General features: G+C 42.3%; 4 protein-coding genes across 7 annotated transcripts; 2 read left to right on the forward strand and 2 right to left on the reverse strand.

Annotated features, from left to right (window-relative positions):
- Positions 1-538: 538 nt before the first annotated feature.
- On the reverse strand, positions 539-5,108 carry LOC109626867 (archaemetzincin-2). 4 transcript variants are annotated; one of them, XR_002202567.2, is made up of 8 exons: positions 4,973-5,108; positions 3,757-4,042; positions 3,454-3,627; positions 3,165-3,293; positions 2,356-2,519; positions 1,991-2,167; positions 1,293-1,507; positions 539-1,027 (listed from the first exon to the last, which is right to left on the reverse strand). XR_002202567.2 is itself a non-coding variant. In XM_069517887.1 (8 exons), the coding sequence occupies exons 1-7, from the start codon at positions 5,072-5,074 to the stop codon at positions 1,302-1,304; spliced, it is 1,107 nt and encodes a 368-aa protein (XP_069373988.1). In that variant the 5' UTR covers positions 5,075-5,108; the 3' UTR covers positions 889-1,027; positions 1,293-1,301. The 4 variants fall into 4 exon arrangements, 3 of the variants coding, with proteins under 3 accessions (XP_069373987.1, XP_019938612.2, XP_069373988.1); XM_069517887.1 differs by having other exon boundaries at positions 889-1,027; positions 1,293-1,376; XM_069517886.1 differs by having other exon boundaries at positions 539-1,376.
- On the forward strand, positions 5,073-7,970 carry si:dkey-21c1.1 (protein FAM104A-like). The gene is made up of 3 exons (XM_020083055.2): positions 5,073-5,823; positions 6,264-6,369; positions 6,659-7,970. The coding sequence occupies exons 1-3, from the start codon at positions 5,807-5,809 to the stop codon at positions 6,914-6,916; spliced, it is 381 nt and encodes a 126-aa protein (XP_019938614.1). The 5' UTR covers positions 5,073-5,806; the 3' UTR covers positions 6,917-7,970.
- A 50-nt stretch (positions 7,971-8,020) lies between these two features.
- tepsin (TEPSIN adaptor related protein complex 4 accessory protein) lies at positions 8,021-14,127 on the reverse strand. Its single transcript, XM_020083048.2, has 13 exons — positions 13,998-14,127; positions 13,527-13,599; positions 12,910-13,001; positions 12,715-12,808; positions 12,547-12,614; positions 12,374-12,455; positions 11,909-11,974; positions 11,570-11,758; positions 11,210-11,396; positions 10,867-10,980; positions 10,654-10,732; positions 10,431-10,565; positions 8,021-10,339 (listed from the first exon to the last, which is right to left on the reverse strand). The coding sequence occupies exons 1-13, from the start codon at positions 14,034-14,036 to the stop codon at positions 9,662-9,664; spliced, it is 1,896 nt and encodes a 631-aa protein (XP_019938607.2). The 5' UTR covers positions 14,037-14,127; the 3' UTR covers positions 8,021-9,661.
- Positions 14,128-14,279: 152 nt separating this feature from the next.
- Positions 14,280-15,886, forward strand: ndufaf8 (NADH:ubiquinone oxidoreductase complex assembly factor 8). Its single transcript, XM_020083288.2, has 3 exons — positions 14,280-14,565; positions 15,361-15,471; positions 15,557-15,886. The coding sequence occupies exons 1-3, from the start codon at positions 14,485-14,487 to the stop codon at positions 15,575-15,577; spliced, it is 213 nt and encodes a 70-aa protein (XP_019938847.2). The 5' UTR covers positions 14,280-14,484; the 3' UTR covers positions 15,578-15,886.
- The last annotated feature ends 138 nt before the right edge of the window (positions 15,887-16,024 follow it).

Raw genomic sequence — 16,024 nt, forward strand, 5'->3', positions numbered from 1 at the left:
ACAAGCCTCTTTAGATCTGGCGTCTGAGAGCGAGTCTTGAGAAGCTTTAGATTACAATATGGAGGTGGCCATCATGCCGTGAATCACTAAAGCACCAAACAGTGTTTTTACCAGATTCAATACTGTTACAATTAAAAAGAGTGGCTATTAAATTAGCTTTAAGTCAGTATGCTTTTGATACCGTCTTGTTTTAATGGATGAAGGTGTGAAATATTTCTGAAATGAATGGACCTGTCCTGAAAGGACTTTGAGAGTTGCTGTAGTTTTAGATTTTCCAGAGAGAAGATGCAGCGTTTTAACACTAATAAACTCATCACCTGCTGGTCATCAATACCATGATGAACGCCAGAAAAACTGTTAACCAAATGTAGCTGAAAGGAACAATGGGTTGCACAGAAAATGCATAAAGCTCAGGAGTGTGTGATTAAAAGATTTTTTTTTAAATCAAACTGTCACCAAGCTTACAATGTTGTCATATGCTGTGTCAGACACAAACTATTTTTGTAATGAGTTCAATCACAATAATGAAACAGAGTCGTTTGTGAATTGTGTGTAGTTTTTTCTTATCGTAAACTTTTACCTTGAAGAAACTGTTCTTGTACATGTGACATTTTCACTGCAAAAATATGATAAAGAAGTTGCACAACATTAAGACTTTATAGTTTCTTTTCTAAACATTCAAATGCATCAACCTTAGAAATAATAGAAACTCAAATAGAAATTTTAGAGGCAAGTTCATTAATGAGCACAAAGATTTATAAGTTAGCTGTGAAGTGTCCCAACCTGGTTCACCACATCTTCACAGAATATTTTAAACCTTAAACATACTAATTTAAATTCAACTGAACATTTTTTCTAAAGGAGGTTATGTTTTCGTGCATTTCTTTGTGTGTTAGCAACTGGATAATTCTGATCTTTGCCTTTGGAACGCAGCATTAGTTCACTGAAAGGTCATCAGGGATACCAGGGGTCAAGTTTAATGTGAAGTTTTGGACGCCCTCTGCTGGATCACATGGTAAACAGCTTTCTGCCACATTCAAACAAAAAGTCAAACTTTATAATAAAACGTGTCTTACTAAATTCACATCTACACAATTTCTGTGTGTTTGTTTTACTTTAACATTTTAGTTCTACAAATACAACTCAATATATTCTGGTATTGAGTCACTCTCTTGTCATATGCTGTGTATTATCAGCCAATATCTGTCAGGTACAATGTCAGAAGTGGTTTTATATCAAAAAGCAGCACATATCTGTTGCGTGTTGCACATGAAAAGTGTCGGGCTACATACATTTTGATGTCACTTTCTTCTCTGTTGTTTCCAGAGCCACTGGAAAACACTGTAGTTCATGTTTTTTCCAGTACATCCAGGCATCTGTGGAGCCAAAGTGTAGAAGCATGAAAGGCTTCAGTGGGTTTGGAACAGGAGAGTGTAGACTGAGAGGCAGAGGCCTCATCTGGTCTGTATATTGATCTCTGATCCTCCTCCATCCAGTGCAGTAAGGCCTAATAAACACAGATAAACATTCATTTAATTAATTCAGTTAATCTCAGTGTATTCGATTACAACTGTGCATTTAGTAATCTGATTATTTGGGCCTGGATCGAAATGAAGGTGCAAAGAAATGTCTTTTAATTGCTCCAATTCTGTGTGCATTCTAAGTGCATTACCATGGTAACATGTCCAAAGTCATCGAACCAGCAACAAGTAAGTGAGCCACCAGATCAACTTGTACTGTTTTTGTATCAAGGACATCATGACTGCACCTCCTGTACTTTTGAGTCTTTAGCACAGTGTGGTGTCAACTGAAGCCTAGAACTGGTGCTGTCATAACTAGGACACACAATTAGATATTGTTTTCAAGAGGAAACCTGATGATAATTACTGTAAGTTAATATACATTGGAAAAAAGACAAATAGGAAACTAAGGAATCTGGTTTTAGCTTATTTTTGTTATTTCAAAAGTTTTTCTCTGTTGTTTTTTTTACCTTGTATCTTTCAGCTATTTTGAAGCCGACTGAAACTTGTAGCTTGCGAAGGCAGATGGGACAGAAATCCAGAGGCCTGCGATCAGACTCCTCGAGATGGTTGGAGCCCTGCATGACGCAGCTCAACCACTGGCAATGCCTTATTCCAAACATGTGGCCAATCTCGTGTGTCATTGTCTGGAAAGAAATGTTTCACATTAGGGGTTTACTGGTAACTCCACAGTAAAAAACAAGCAGAGAAGTGAGATGTTTTAAATCAGCAGTATTGAGGGTTTTAAATCTCCTGATTAAAGTAGATAGCTGGATGACCTTTGGCAGGACCACTCAAAAGTGCATAGTATTAAAAGTGCGTGTTTGTTGGAAACCTTGCAGGAACGAAGCAGCAGAGTGCTGGAGATGGGGGGAGTGTAATATCCGTCAAACACAGAGTAATCCCCCTGCTTTGGCTGCAGACGTTTTTTCAGTCGTCCCGCATAATTTCTGCTGTAGAAGTTGTCTTCATACCTGGCGAAGCTGAAAACACCCATTCCTGTGCACAATTGAGAAACAATAATGAGGCAGAGGCAACAAAAACTCTCCTGGATCGTTTGTATTTCACTTTAGCACCATCTAGTGGTAGTACAACCACATTACTTAATCAGGGACCAATTATCATGACTATATGACAACATATTCTTCTGCAATTTACTTTTTGTTTGTAAATTAACACTGTGCATCAGGGTATTTAAAAGCCATTACAATATGCTGTGAATCAGTATAGGAGGATTATTATTAAGTGTTGTGTGGAAGCCTGCAATAATAATCAGAGAGCATTATGGTCCATGCATGAAGTAAAATTCTTCTGTATTTGTTCATGCTGTAGGTTAAAAATGTCACTGTACAGATGTAAATGTATCCAAACGCTGTTTAACATATTTGCCTGCGCTGTTGTCACATCAAATGATGTAAAATTGAGTTCAGCACAACTTGAACAATGAAAATTGAACAAGGAAATGAAGAGGTAGGAACAGAGACAGCTGCCCTTCAATTTAAGGAAAGAGAAACTAAATAAATAAACAAAATAGCCTAAATAATGAATATCATGATTTACATATATACTTCTGATCCTTCCCCCACAACATCATGCATGGACCAGTTATACTTTCTTATTTAAGGCCTTGTGGTAAAATCTCACCCATACTGAGAGACGCCTGTCCAAAGACAAAGTTCCAGGAGTCTTTGGGGTACAGGTCAATCATTGTGATTCCGACAATACAAAAAGCATCTTTTGGCTTCCTGTTGCCCAGAAATCGTAGAAGATCACCTTAATTTTAATAGAAAACCGTAATGAGAACGCAACATCATGGACAATGATACTTTTGGATGACTGTTTTTACTGTGTTTTTCTCCAACATTCCCCCTTTTCTGAATGAAACACAGAATAAATGCCTCAAAACACAAAATTAACAAACTGCCTAACTCACCAGTGAGGATCTGAAGGTTGTGTGAGTTGCTGTTAACACGGAAAGAGCATCCCGTTTCAGCCACAGTAACTGCAGGCAGCAACTTGACAGAAAGCCCATAGAAGAAGGCCTGGCAGTATTGTCTGAGCCACTCCACATACTGGTCTGTCTGGACCCCTGCCTCCCCAAAGGAACCTACAAGAAACAAAAGATAGAATAAAAAGCCAAGAGTTAAAAAATTCCCACTGTATCCATCTGTATTTAAAGGACATCTATTGAGGACAAGAACAGGAAGCTAGCAGTATTTGACACAAACATACTCACCTATGGTTTGAATATATATAGTGTTGTGGCTCGCAGTTGGGGTCTTCCTGTAATGATCTCTGTAGAAGCTTTCAAAGTCCTGACACTCCTCAGGGTGAGCAGGGATCCAGTCTGAGTCAGAATGCACTGCGATGGGTTGGAAGAGGGAACCCTGCCCCTGGAGGAATCCCTCCTCCAGAAGACACCTTTCTTCTTTGGTGTACTTCCTGTAAAGTTTAGCCAAGTCCTGGCGATCCGAGACCAAAGCTGTTTGCAGTGTTTCTGCAGAGTGCTGGATCACCTTCATCTGCGGCAAAGAAATATTTGTATTTAATGAATTTTAAAAGGCAGTAAGATTGGAAAATTGACTGATTACATCACTTGCAGCAGCTAAATAGTAGGATGCTAGCAAAGTAAAATGTGTGAAATCCATCCATCCATGCATTATCTAAACCTCTTTGCCTTCAGGTTCCCAGGGGCAGTGGAACCAATCCCAACTGACACAGGGCAAAATACAGGACAGACCCTGGACAGGTTTATGTGTAGGATGTCATAAAAAAGATATATACACCACATATTTGATAGAAATAGTGTTTGTAAAACTCCAGCAGCATGAGGGTATACGTAAAACAAAAGAGATTTATAATCAAACCTTATATTGTTTATAATCTAGAATAAAATATTGATTCCAGAATTCACACAATATGAAAATGTGGGACCACTTTTTTATGACTAATGGTTTATTTTTCATTATTAAGATTAGAAGTGGCTGGAGGTCCTCAATCTTTTTAACCTATTCTATAAATTCATTAGCGAGATCCCTCTAATTGACTGTTTGACAGCCTTATAGAAATGTTCTATTAAAGTCTGGTATTATGAATATTGATTGTCTTCATTTGTTTTTTGAAAGTAGGATTATGCAAAAAATACTAGGACAGATAAAATGTATGAGCAGATCTGGATCAGGGGGCGGATGCAGGAATTGTTTTCCATTTTTCTTCAACATTGTGAGCAGGGTGTGTTTTTCAACCTTTTCATCGATTTCTCAGAAAGTAATTCAAGGATCTTGATGAAATAATCAGTGTAAATGCAGTTCATGAATTGATTTTGGTCTCGATGAGCTACTTGTGAGCTAGCATCGAGTCAGTAAACAACGCGTCGCAGCACTTCCGGTCGACAGTGTAAACGACCTCCTGAACATTCTATCAGAATGTCTGTTTCTCTGTGAATGAATTACCTCGTTAATGTGGGAAAAGGTGAAAATAAGAGAACGTCCCAGAGGAGACGAACAACTTCTCCATGTTGTTGACACCGGAAGTCGTTTCCTCTGTGACGTCATGTAAACAGAGGGGCGGAGCTTCGGGCGACACCGACGAGCAGCAGCGAAGAAGACGAACCTGCTGCGATGGCTCAGCTAATAGCACCGAGCTATCAATGACTTACATCTGACCACTTTACTCTGTCATAGTTTATTAACTTTACCTGTTTGAGTGTCCAACGGGAGACTGTCACCAAGTCCCGGCATCAGCGAACGGCGAGAGAACGTAGTACGAAAGCGGAAGAACTTTCCGGTGCAGTTAGCTTAAGTAGTTAGCTTCGGCGCCGCCGCTCACTAGCAGCAGCAGCAGCTAGCGGGCTAGCCTAGCTTAGCTTAGCCGGCTCTCTTTGCTGTCCTGCCTGGAGCTCCTCGAGATTCCACTGCGTAAACGAGAGTACCTAGCAGCTAGCTGGTTAGCTGGTTAGCTCCCAGGCTTCCAGAGACCGGCTGTGGTGTCACCGGGGCGTTGGGTGGTTGGTTGGCCGGTAGGTTGGGCTGGACTCTGAGCAGTGACAGGGCTGAAGTAACCGTCAGCGGAGGTTTGTGTTGTAGCCAGCCGGAGGCTCACTCTCTCTCACGTCCTGGATTTCGTGATGAGATGAGAGGAAGCTTGCCATATTGATTTTTTTCTACGGAATGATTGTGGAGCTGTAACATAGTAAGGGCATCGGATCCGGCCCCACAAGAAGTGTCGACCTTTCTGTTTGCCCCCCCTCCCCCCTTTCTAAAAACACACCCGACAAGACCGGAGAAATGCTGACTGACAACAGGTAACCCTTTCAACACGAACCCAGCCCCTTCATTCCACACAGGATTACAGTCAAACATCTTAACTGTACTGCAGCATAGTGTCCAGATCATTCCATACTACACTAACCCACACTGTTCGATCTAACAAGGCCGTCTCAGTATGTTGGATTACACTCCTGCTAAATCCCAGTGAAGTTATGTTAATCAATTTGTTCTCATAATGGGAGTCCCACATTTCTATTCATGTAACTGCTCCTGTGTGTGTGTGTGTGTGTGTGTGTGTGTGTGTGTGTGTGGTGCTATTTTTGGTTCCTCATGTTCTCTCCTCTCTCGATGGTCTGCCTCCCTCACTCCGATCGCACTCCCCCTCCCTGCATCATTTCTGTCACACTATCGCCTCCACTTTTGTATACACCTCAGCATTTAACAACACGCCCCCTCCATTTCTGTTTTTGCACAGGAAACGACACCGTAGCTGCAACAGCGAGGAGGACCAGCAGCTCAGTTCTCAGGCCAAGAGGTCAGGAGGGGGTCCCAGCCTGCTTGTGTCAGATTTGGACTCAGAGGTGAGACCGAAGTCCATTCATCTTTAGACCATTACACAGACATATGTTTCATGTAAGGTGTCCTTTGGGAGAGGAGGAATATGCAAAGGTTACATATTCTCTTTCTTCAAGCATAGAGTCTTTGTATTTTTGGATGAAGCAAGCAACCTGACATCACACATATGAATACGTGCCTCTGCAATCCAAGTGCAATGCACCACTGTCAGGAAAAGCACTTAATGTTTTATTTAAGGATTCTCCATCCATTCATGGAACTGCTCCTCAGGGCCCCTCTGTTTTGTGTTTGCAGTCTTCCAGCAGTGACAGCAGTAACGGGATCAGTAGTCCAGAGAGAGCAATAGTGGTCACTACCAGGCCGTGTATACACAGCCAGAACAACTGCATCGCCCAGCACTCCCTCAGCCCAAAGCCTGAAGACTCTGCCAGCTCCATGCAGCATGGTTTCCATGGCAACGGCAGCAGTGTCTCCTACGACTACATCAACAGAGTCCTGAGGGAGGCGCACTTCAGCAGTCTACAGACCAGAGGGCGTCCAGGCTCGACATGACCGTGACCTCTGGCCCTTCTCCTGACCATTTGTCCCTCACCCATCGGTGCAGACGCCACTGGCACTGTGGCTCCTCTTTGAAAGCCTCAAGCGACACACTCGGGTCAGGGGGAAGGGGATGTCGTGTGGGGAGGTTTACAGAATTTGGGCACAAAGGCTCATCCCCACCTCGCCATGTACCATTTGTTGAAACCATAAGCACATCCGCCTTTCCATGGCCCAGCCACTGTGGTTTTCTGTGCAGTATTGATGTGTAAGTGTGTTTGTGTGAGTGCATGTGTGTGCACGCACCCTGTGCACTTTATAAAGAGTTATCATTCTCTTTACATGCGTGCATCGATGTGTGGACATTTTCATTGGTGCTAATCACAAGAGAAGTGTGATGATGATCCAAAGTGCTTGCAAAACTAAATAAAGCTCAGCACTTTACTCAATAACTCATTCTGTTTACTCTCGACAGGGGAGGTCACTCACACGTTTGTGTCTGTGAAGTGGGAGTTGTGATCCCATTCACCAAATAGGTTGATGGAGGCCGACAGATTCACTCCCAAGGAGCACTATTAAAATGAATCAAGTTTAAAAAATTTTAGGCCTTTTCTGTTTTCTCTAACCAAAGTAATATGGTTAGAGTAAACTGTATTTTGCAGTTATTTTCCCTATCTAAAAACTTAGGTGTGGCAGGTCAGAAGGTTCAAGTTAATAGAGCAGTGGTTCCTCATGAGGCACATCAACCTCAGATTGAACCCTGGCTAATTACAGAGCTGAGAGTTGGCACTGCAGGCTATGCTCCACTAGTAAACTCAGCACAGTGCATCTAACAAATCAAGCCCCTGAGAAAAAAGGCTGTTCAAAGAAATTCAGAACCAGGTTTTACTTCTTTAGCATCTAACACATGTGTATGAGCGTGTCATAAGACTGTCAGCCATACTTGTTTATGGACAGTTTAATATGACCAGTACACTGTGTTGCAAATAAAGTAAGAGGTGTGATAATGATTCATATTTTGTGTAATGTTCCAAATCATGACATTGAAATAAAGTGTTATTGGAAGTGATGTTTGAGGCCATTTACATTTTTGAATTTGCAGCATAGTGAGACTCACTCTTATGTACAAAAAACGGCATGTTTTATTCTTCAACATGTGCAACAGCGTGGCTTGCATTCACTGTAACAAAGTGACTAGCAGTAATGGTACAGTAGCTTTCACTTTATGTACCAGGAGGTTTCCATTATGGCATGTCGTTTGTACTAAACACGTGTCACTGAAATAACCATAGTGAATGCAGTTTACATTTTATTTAGGAGTGACTGTTAAGTTGAAGATATTTTTTCATTATGCTGATTGCAGATGTTTCACACATTGGTTATTGCACACAGATGTCAGCGAAAAATGTCCACGTTAGTTCTCCTCACCCAGTTTTTTTTCATTAAAGACATGCACTCTATTCTCATGGGTATGTTTCAATCAATACAGGGTAGAATTACTTAATAATTTGTAAACTTAACACAAAATACTGATATTTTAGTACCACAGAATATGGAAGACGACTCCGCATTGTATTTTCATGAGATCATTAAAAAAAAAATCAACTAGTGCAAATTACAAATCAAGGGATTCTCCCTCAGAAGTTCAGGGGCTGCTGCAGAGGTGTAAGAGTTGTTACCTAACATAAATCCTGAGATAAAACAGCACTCAGAACCTGTAATTCAAGACAACCATACTTTTCTTGAGAAATTCAACTTAAGTCCCTCAATGACTACAGCTCAGAGTCCTGGATCTGTCCCTCACCCAATCTGCCGGTTAAAGGAGCAGTGTGGAGGATTCAAAGCAGTCCGTTAGCACAAATTGTATAAATGAATATAATAATCATAACCATGTTTTTATTAGCTTAAAAATTAACCAGTCATATCTAATGGAGCAGGTCCTCTTCTGAAGAGTCTGTCATGTTGCATCACATTTTTTCTCCAGTAGCCCAGAAGGGTCAAATCAAACACTGGCTCTGAAGGCCAGAAATCTCTGTAAACAGATTCTGCATGTGAAGATAGAGCTGGAAGCCTTCTGGTTTGCATTTCAAGATCATCACGTTTGAGGAGCCTTCTGTTGCCTGCAGGTAAACTGTTAATGTGAAAAGCAATAGACACAGAATACATTAACTGAAATGCATCAGCTATCTGCTTTTAAGTTTATCTGGATTCATATGCAGATATCTGTTAACAGAGATGAGCCAAATTGTTGTCTGGACCTTAAGCAGTTACTAAAACTGTCACTGCTTGTGTTTTTGGTGGAGAAGCATTCGACTTGTGTGACATTAGAAACTAGTCGAACTGTAAACAGTGTCAGGTGAAAGAATGACAGAGTCTTGGCCCTAAAAATCAATTCTGTCTACACCAGAGCCCCAAAGCATTGGCCGCTTTCCCCAGAGGTTAATTCATCACCCGATGGGAGCCAATGGGATGTGAGGATGATTGGCGACTGCCGATCGAACACCGTCGAGTGGGAAATGAGGTAAAAATCATGTAGTGTGAACTTGGCATTAATTCCACACACTGGTCTTTTAAGTACAGCTTCAATAGAGCCACTACTCACATACGAATAGACAACTTGAACATAATATGAATCTGCTCTCTATACAGTATAACCTTGCAGATCTGACCTTGTTTATAATTAAATAGATTTCCTAAAATGATATAGATATGTGATGACATCATTGGTTTAGGTAGAACAGTTCCAGCAGCAGTTGTTGGTCAAAATTTGAGAAATGAGAAGGCAGATACTGGCTGGCTGCTATCAGATGCAGCCGAGTTGCAAAATGAAGAAGAACTCTCGTTGTTTTTACTGGTGACAGGGGGAGTTGAACGTTCTGCATCGTCAGACTTGTGCTCAGCTGTATCCTCCTTTAAGTCATCATCCTTTCTGTCCGTGTCAGTCTGGTACGTTTCTCTTTCCCTCTCGCACAGCGGCCTCCCCCTGGTCACCAGCTCCATACCACTAAACAGAGACACTCTGCTTAGACAGGGCTGGTGCCTGCTCTGCAGATCAGAGAGAGGAGAGGAACCTCCGTCTCTGATAAGCTCTGGATCTTCGACGTCGATCTGAACGTCAGCAGTCCTGAAGGGCTCTGGCTGAATGGAAGAAAGTTTCACCTCATCACCGTCATTCATCAGGTCTGCTGAGTCTTTCTGTGCCAAAGCAAGACTAGAAGGGGAAGATGCGCGATCTGGTAGCTGAGTGACATCTATGGGTGTGATGTCAGGCTGATGATGGTTGAGGTTGCTGCTGTCAGCAGAGCAAGATGGGAGTAAAGGGTCTGAGTATGAAGATGTGTGAGGCTGAGTAGTTGTAGCCTGGTGGCTGCTGTTTGCTGTATCCTGCTTGGGAGCGTTCAAAGATCCACCAGTCAGAGCTTCAAACTGTCGCAAAATCTGTTCGGAGAGAAGAGACTGGATCTACTCATCTGGTTCTGTCATTCACCATATTCAACACATTGTTGTTTTCTTTGTCAGTCTCCCTTACCTTGGTGGCTTTGTTTGCCACAGGTCCTGGGGGCCCCTCACTCAGCTGGCGAAGCCTCCTTTGTGTGGCTCCAAACATTTGCTCCAGGGAGAGAAGGTCAGAGGTCATGAGGCATGCGACAGCACACAGCGCCCTCTGCCAGATTGGAGGAAAACGTGAATGTTAGGACTGCACAATATCATAAAGAAAACCTGGATTATCAGTGAAGCCTTTTCATTGTTACCATCTTAATGGTGTTTGAGGGATCTTGAAGTTTGCTTGAGAGCAACTCCATCACAACCTCACAGTTAAGAATGGAGCATCTGAAAGATTAGATACAAAGACAAATATTATATCCCTTATTTAAAGAGCAAAGATAATAGGCAATTACCATATTATATAAACAGTGAATCAGCCACAACAGCTGTATTCTCAGGCTGATACTATGTGTACTAACTCTTTGATGAAGTGTTGGTTCTCCTCTCTGGACAGGAACACTCTGGATCCTTCAGTCAGTCTGCTGATAAGTGCCATCTCCTGGCCACAGTCCCCCAACTGCAACGCTTCAACCCTGGAAATCAGACTTCAGTCAGTCAGTGTTTGAAAGGAGAAATAAAAATAAACCTTGAAAAAGTAGAAAATCTGTGCATCATCTCAGACTAACATTGCACAGAAAAATTACTTATGTAAGTTGTTAAAGTCCCAGTACTAGTAGAACTACAGTAAAACTATATGGACACAAATGGCAGAGAAACCGGTGTCTCCTCACACAGCTCTGACGGGCTGACACTGCCACTCACCGTTCCGATAGGTCCCCACTGCTCTCTCTACTGGCCCCCGATTGGCTTCCAGTCCCCGCTGACTTGCTGCCCACTGAGGCCCTGCTGTTGGCTGGGATGTCCTGAGAGGAGTTGTGAGAGGAGCTGTTGCCGCTGTCGGTCTCTTCCCAGCCGCCTCCTACCTGCCCCGGGCAGCGCTGGGTCACCGCTGTGGTGAAGAGACAAGATATTCGAGGGGAGAACATTTATGGATTTAAACTGGAGTCTCGATGCCACACCTTGAGCTTGTCAGTGACTCATATACTGCACCTGTGACATAAGGTAATAGTTTGAGATTGAAGCCTGTAGTCTGTGTTTTCCATCTCACTGTTAATGTCTGACCTTTTGGTTTGCGAGCAGGCAGGTTATAGGCACATGCAGGCACCGCAACCTCTATGGGTGCAGACGGCGCCACTACGGCCCTGTAGTGGTTGTCTTGGAGACGGATGCCCTGGTGTTCAGTCGGTGGAAGGACAGCACTGGCCACTACCTCTGCAGCTTTCTGGATCTTATCCAATAGTGAATCACTCCCTGTTGGGAGGCACAGGCACAGGTACAGACATAAACTTGATTTTATTTGTGTGTGTGTGTGTGTGTGTGTGTGTGTGTGTGTGTGTGTGTGTGTGTGTGTGTGTGTGTGTGTGTGTGTGTGTGTGTGTGTGTGTTGGGCGGATTGCTCACCTATCCCCTGCTTCCCTGGACTGTAACCAAAGCCCTGCATTCCTGACCTGTGGTCAGAGCCCATACCTGAAAAAAAGACACAAAACATCTATTGTACCTTTGCTTTCAGCTCACAAAATTCAATGACTGAGTTCTGTATTATACATGTTTACATATATTGGCACTCATGTAACCTTTTAAGGCAAAAATGTAATGGTTCACTGACTTGGAATAAGGAGAATGATGCTGCTTTCATTGCAGTAGAGGATCATGGGTATCATTGGTGGTATTTTAGTTTTGTGAGTGGGACAACACACTCAAAAAAATGAAAGATTTTTTAAAAAATTTGAAAGATACATACTGCTGCTTTAAAGGAACACCAGTGCATTCATATTTAATATGTAGATTTCCTACTGGCTTTGGATTCAATAAAAGGACTTGTGTATAATTACCAATTATCAATAAGTTATTATTTTTAATGCTCACCCATCGTTGTGGGCACTAGGTTGAGTGGAGAGATGCCGCTCTTGGTGGACATTGTATCTGTAAAAAGCAACCTGGCCACTTCCTACAAACAAACAAAGACAAAAAACTGAGCGAGTTTGTAACTTTCACAGATATGTAATGATCATGATGAAGAAATACAACTCATGTCTCACCTGTGCTGTATTCCTCACTTTCTGGTACAATGCTGTGCCATGAATGGGATCAGGTGGGCCACTATAAACTTGGAGAGCAAAAAAGGTCGAGTAGCAAACAGTGAATATTCAAGTAGCAGATCAGCCACAGAATACTGAGAGTTAAATGGAGGTAAAAGCAATAATAACCTGACGCTTGCTGGATGAAGGTGGAATTCCTTCGAAGTTCTACGAGGAAATGGTTTGAACCATGGCTACAGAGATGGACAAAGATCTTCAGCACCTAAAAAAAAGAAGGAAGAATTGAATTTTGAGTTACTTAAGCATTTATTTGATTTAAAGTCTCACTGTCCAGGCAGAAATGTAAAAATACACAGGGCTCACCTTTAATTTAACGTGACAGGACTCAGCTTGCAGCCTCTCCAGAAGGTACTCCAACAAACACTGACCACAACCTGAAGATTCATGGGAGATTTCTAATTTGGTGGTTAAGGATATCACTATGGAGTAATCAATACGCCTGATCTGGGTAATGGATAATTATCCATTAATGGAATATCTATTCACCAATTATCTAAACCGCTTATCCTTTAACTTTGGGTGACAGGCGGGGTACACTGATCAACAACCATTGACATTCGGGCGGGTATCACAGCACCAACATAGAGAGACAATCAACCAACCACACATTTACATCTACAATCATTATAGAGTCTCCACAGTATTTGGACTGAGGGAGGAAGCTGGAGGAAAACCAGGAGAAAATGCAAACTCTGCACAGAAAGACCCTGACTAAAACTGGATTCAAACTGGGAACTTTCTTGCTGTTGACCCTGATCTCTATTTGAGAGCTCCACACAAAAAGGGAGACGTGCCACTGAGGTGAAAAGATATTGTCAACCCTTAAACTATAAAGCTCACAGTACTACCATTTAATGTATTAATTATTATATTATCTGTATATATTGTATATATACACAATAGAAACAGCCACAGGATACTTCCAATCTCCTGGAACAAGTAGCCAGGACAGGGGGTTTCATCATCTGCTGTAGCCTTCATCAGGGTGGGCACCTGAAGAAGGGAGTCAGAAGAGATCATCAACAAATGGTCGACGAGTGTCTGGATCACACAAATCCATCCACAAATCCTGAGTGCAATGTTGTCATGTCGCTCTCGTGTCTCAAGAAGCCATTCATCAGTTCATTTAATTAACGGTGAAACCGATTGTGACGTGGATAGGTATGGTTTTCAATCAAAACTTTATCCAAACACTCCGGCGTGTCAAGAGAAACGTAACAAGATATGACTAGATGTGTCTTCATGTTATTAGCTTAGCAGGCTAATAGCAAGCTGAAGGTAGCAGAAGTTAGCCGGTTGGAACAGACAGGTGGACGCTACGTGGAGCTCGAGCCGCTCCGGTCAGCTGTCGCTCGGCTGCTCTCGCTGCTCGGGCTGTGTCCAGTACTCACTTTCTGGAGGAAAGCGAACCGCTCCATGAATGTTGCCATGATTTCGCAGTCCGAGCTGCGGGTTCCTCATCTTCCTCTCAGGGCGGAGCGGGGAGAGGCGGGGTTCGAGGTGACAGCTAGCCAATCACGGAAGAGCAAGAAACAATCCTAAAAGCGTATTGGCTCTCGGGTGCTGGCGTTCGGTGACGCCCAACGTTGGGTAAAGGCGAATCAGCTTTAGGGAAGCTGGAGAGGACATTTTGAGTGACAGGGAGATAAGCGAATCACACTGACGGATGCTCCGCTGGGACGTTTCCTTGATGACAGGGTCAACAACATGGCGCTGCCCATGGTTTAATGTGTGGATCTGTTCGCTGACATGAATTTCTCCAGTTTGCCGTTTAATGTGAGAAGCAGTGACGCAGCGCGGGTGTCGGAATCATCGTCTCCTCTCTGTCGAACTCTTCATTTGACTTCAAACACGTAAAGGACGTCAGTGAACGGCGCCATGTCCGGGTCAAACGTGTGGAGTCGCAGCAGAGAGAAGCTGCGAGTTTTCCCTGAACTGCTCGCTCAGTGTTCAGCAGAGGTGAGAACCGACAACATCCACAGATAGAAGGAAAGAGGTGGACAACAATGGCAAGAGAATAAAATCAATTAAAGATACAGAGGATGTGTACGTAAACACATATCACTACAGACAGAAATATTATTTGGAGAGATAAAGTGCAGGGGCAAAGGATGATTGCACGAGGATGTATACTATATTTATGCATTTTTAGTAAGGATATATTGGAATAAATGTTTACTTAAATCAATCAATCAAATTTTATTTTTATAGCCCATATTCACAAATCACAATTTGTCTCTTAGGGCTTAACAAGGTGCAACAACCTCTGTTCTTAACCCTCAACAAGAAAAAAACTACCGAAAAAACTTTTATCAGGGGAAAAAATGTTCTATCTATCTTGATCTGTCATAAATCACTTGATTATTTGATTTCTTTAAATCTAAAATGTAATCAGTATATTTTTGCACCAGGTTAATAGCTTCAGTCATTACTCAATACAGGATTGCACAAAAAGTGATAGATCAAGAAGACAAACATGCATTCAGTACACACACAAGATGTACTATAGAATGGCTGTTGGAATACTATATACCTCCACCAAGGTCCCAACAGTCCCCTTTAATTTAATCAAACTGCATCACATTTCACAGTCTTATAAATGTCAGTTGCCTTAATGCACCAGATTTGAATGAAGTATTCCCTTTTCAACCAAAATCTCACCATGTTGAAGAAAATGAAAGTAATAAAATATTGGATCTGCCCTTTGATCCGAACTGTTTTCCTCTGTCTAATGTCACCGTCTGTGTTATTCAGGCAGCAGCATATGGGAAGTGTGTGGCAGCTACCACAACAGGCAGTAAGGAGTTGAAAAAGGACCTTTGTGCCAAGGAATTTGAAGCACTGAAGACCTGCTTCACAAATGCAGTAAGTGGACAGTCATCCTCCCTCTGGTCTTTTGCAGATGGGATTTTTGGACATTGTTTAAAAATCATTATTTTTTGTATTACAGGCCAAGAAAAGAGCCAAATAAATGGAAACCGTCCTCCTTATGTTGGAGGAATGAATGCAGCGGAGCAGCCACAGAAATCAACAGTTCAGTGCAGGAGACATAAAGTGCTGAGTGGCTTGTGAGGCTGATAGTGACAGAACATTGCTGCTTCTTGATGCTGAGAAGCAACTGACTGTATCACGGCTTGACAAAGGACACTGTTAATGTAGACACTCTACATCACTGCCACCCATCAATTATGTATTTTTCAGCAGCGTATCTTTGCCTACAATAGGTACGATTGATTTAACTATGTACCATAGAGATGTGAATAAACTAGAATTATTGCCCTGTGGTTGTATTCCTCTGCCAACCAGTGCAGTTTCAGTCTACATACTGTACATTGACCATAGAAATCTAATTCGTTAATCTTTTGAGTCCAAGTGACAACTGGTCAAAATTTGAAGAAATTCCTCAGACTTGAGAAAT

Source organism: Paralichthys olivaceus, chromosome 21, assembly GCF_024713975.1.
Source record: "Paralichthys olivaceus isolate ysfri-2021 chromosome 21, ASM2471397v2, whole genome shotgun sequence".
Classification (NCBI taxonomy): domain Eukaryota; kingdom Metazoa; phylum Chordata; class Actinopteri; order Pleuronectiformes; family Paralichthyidae; genus Paralichthys; species Paralichthys olivaceus.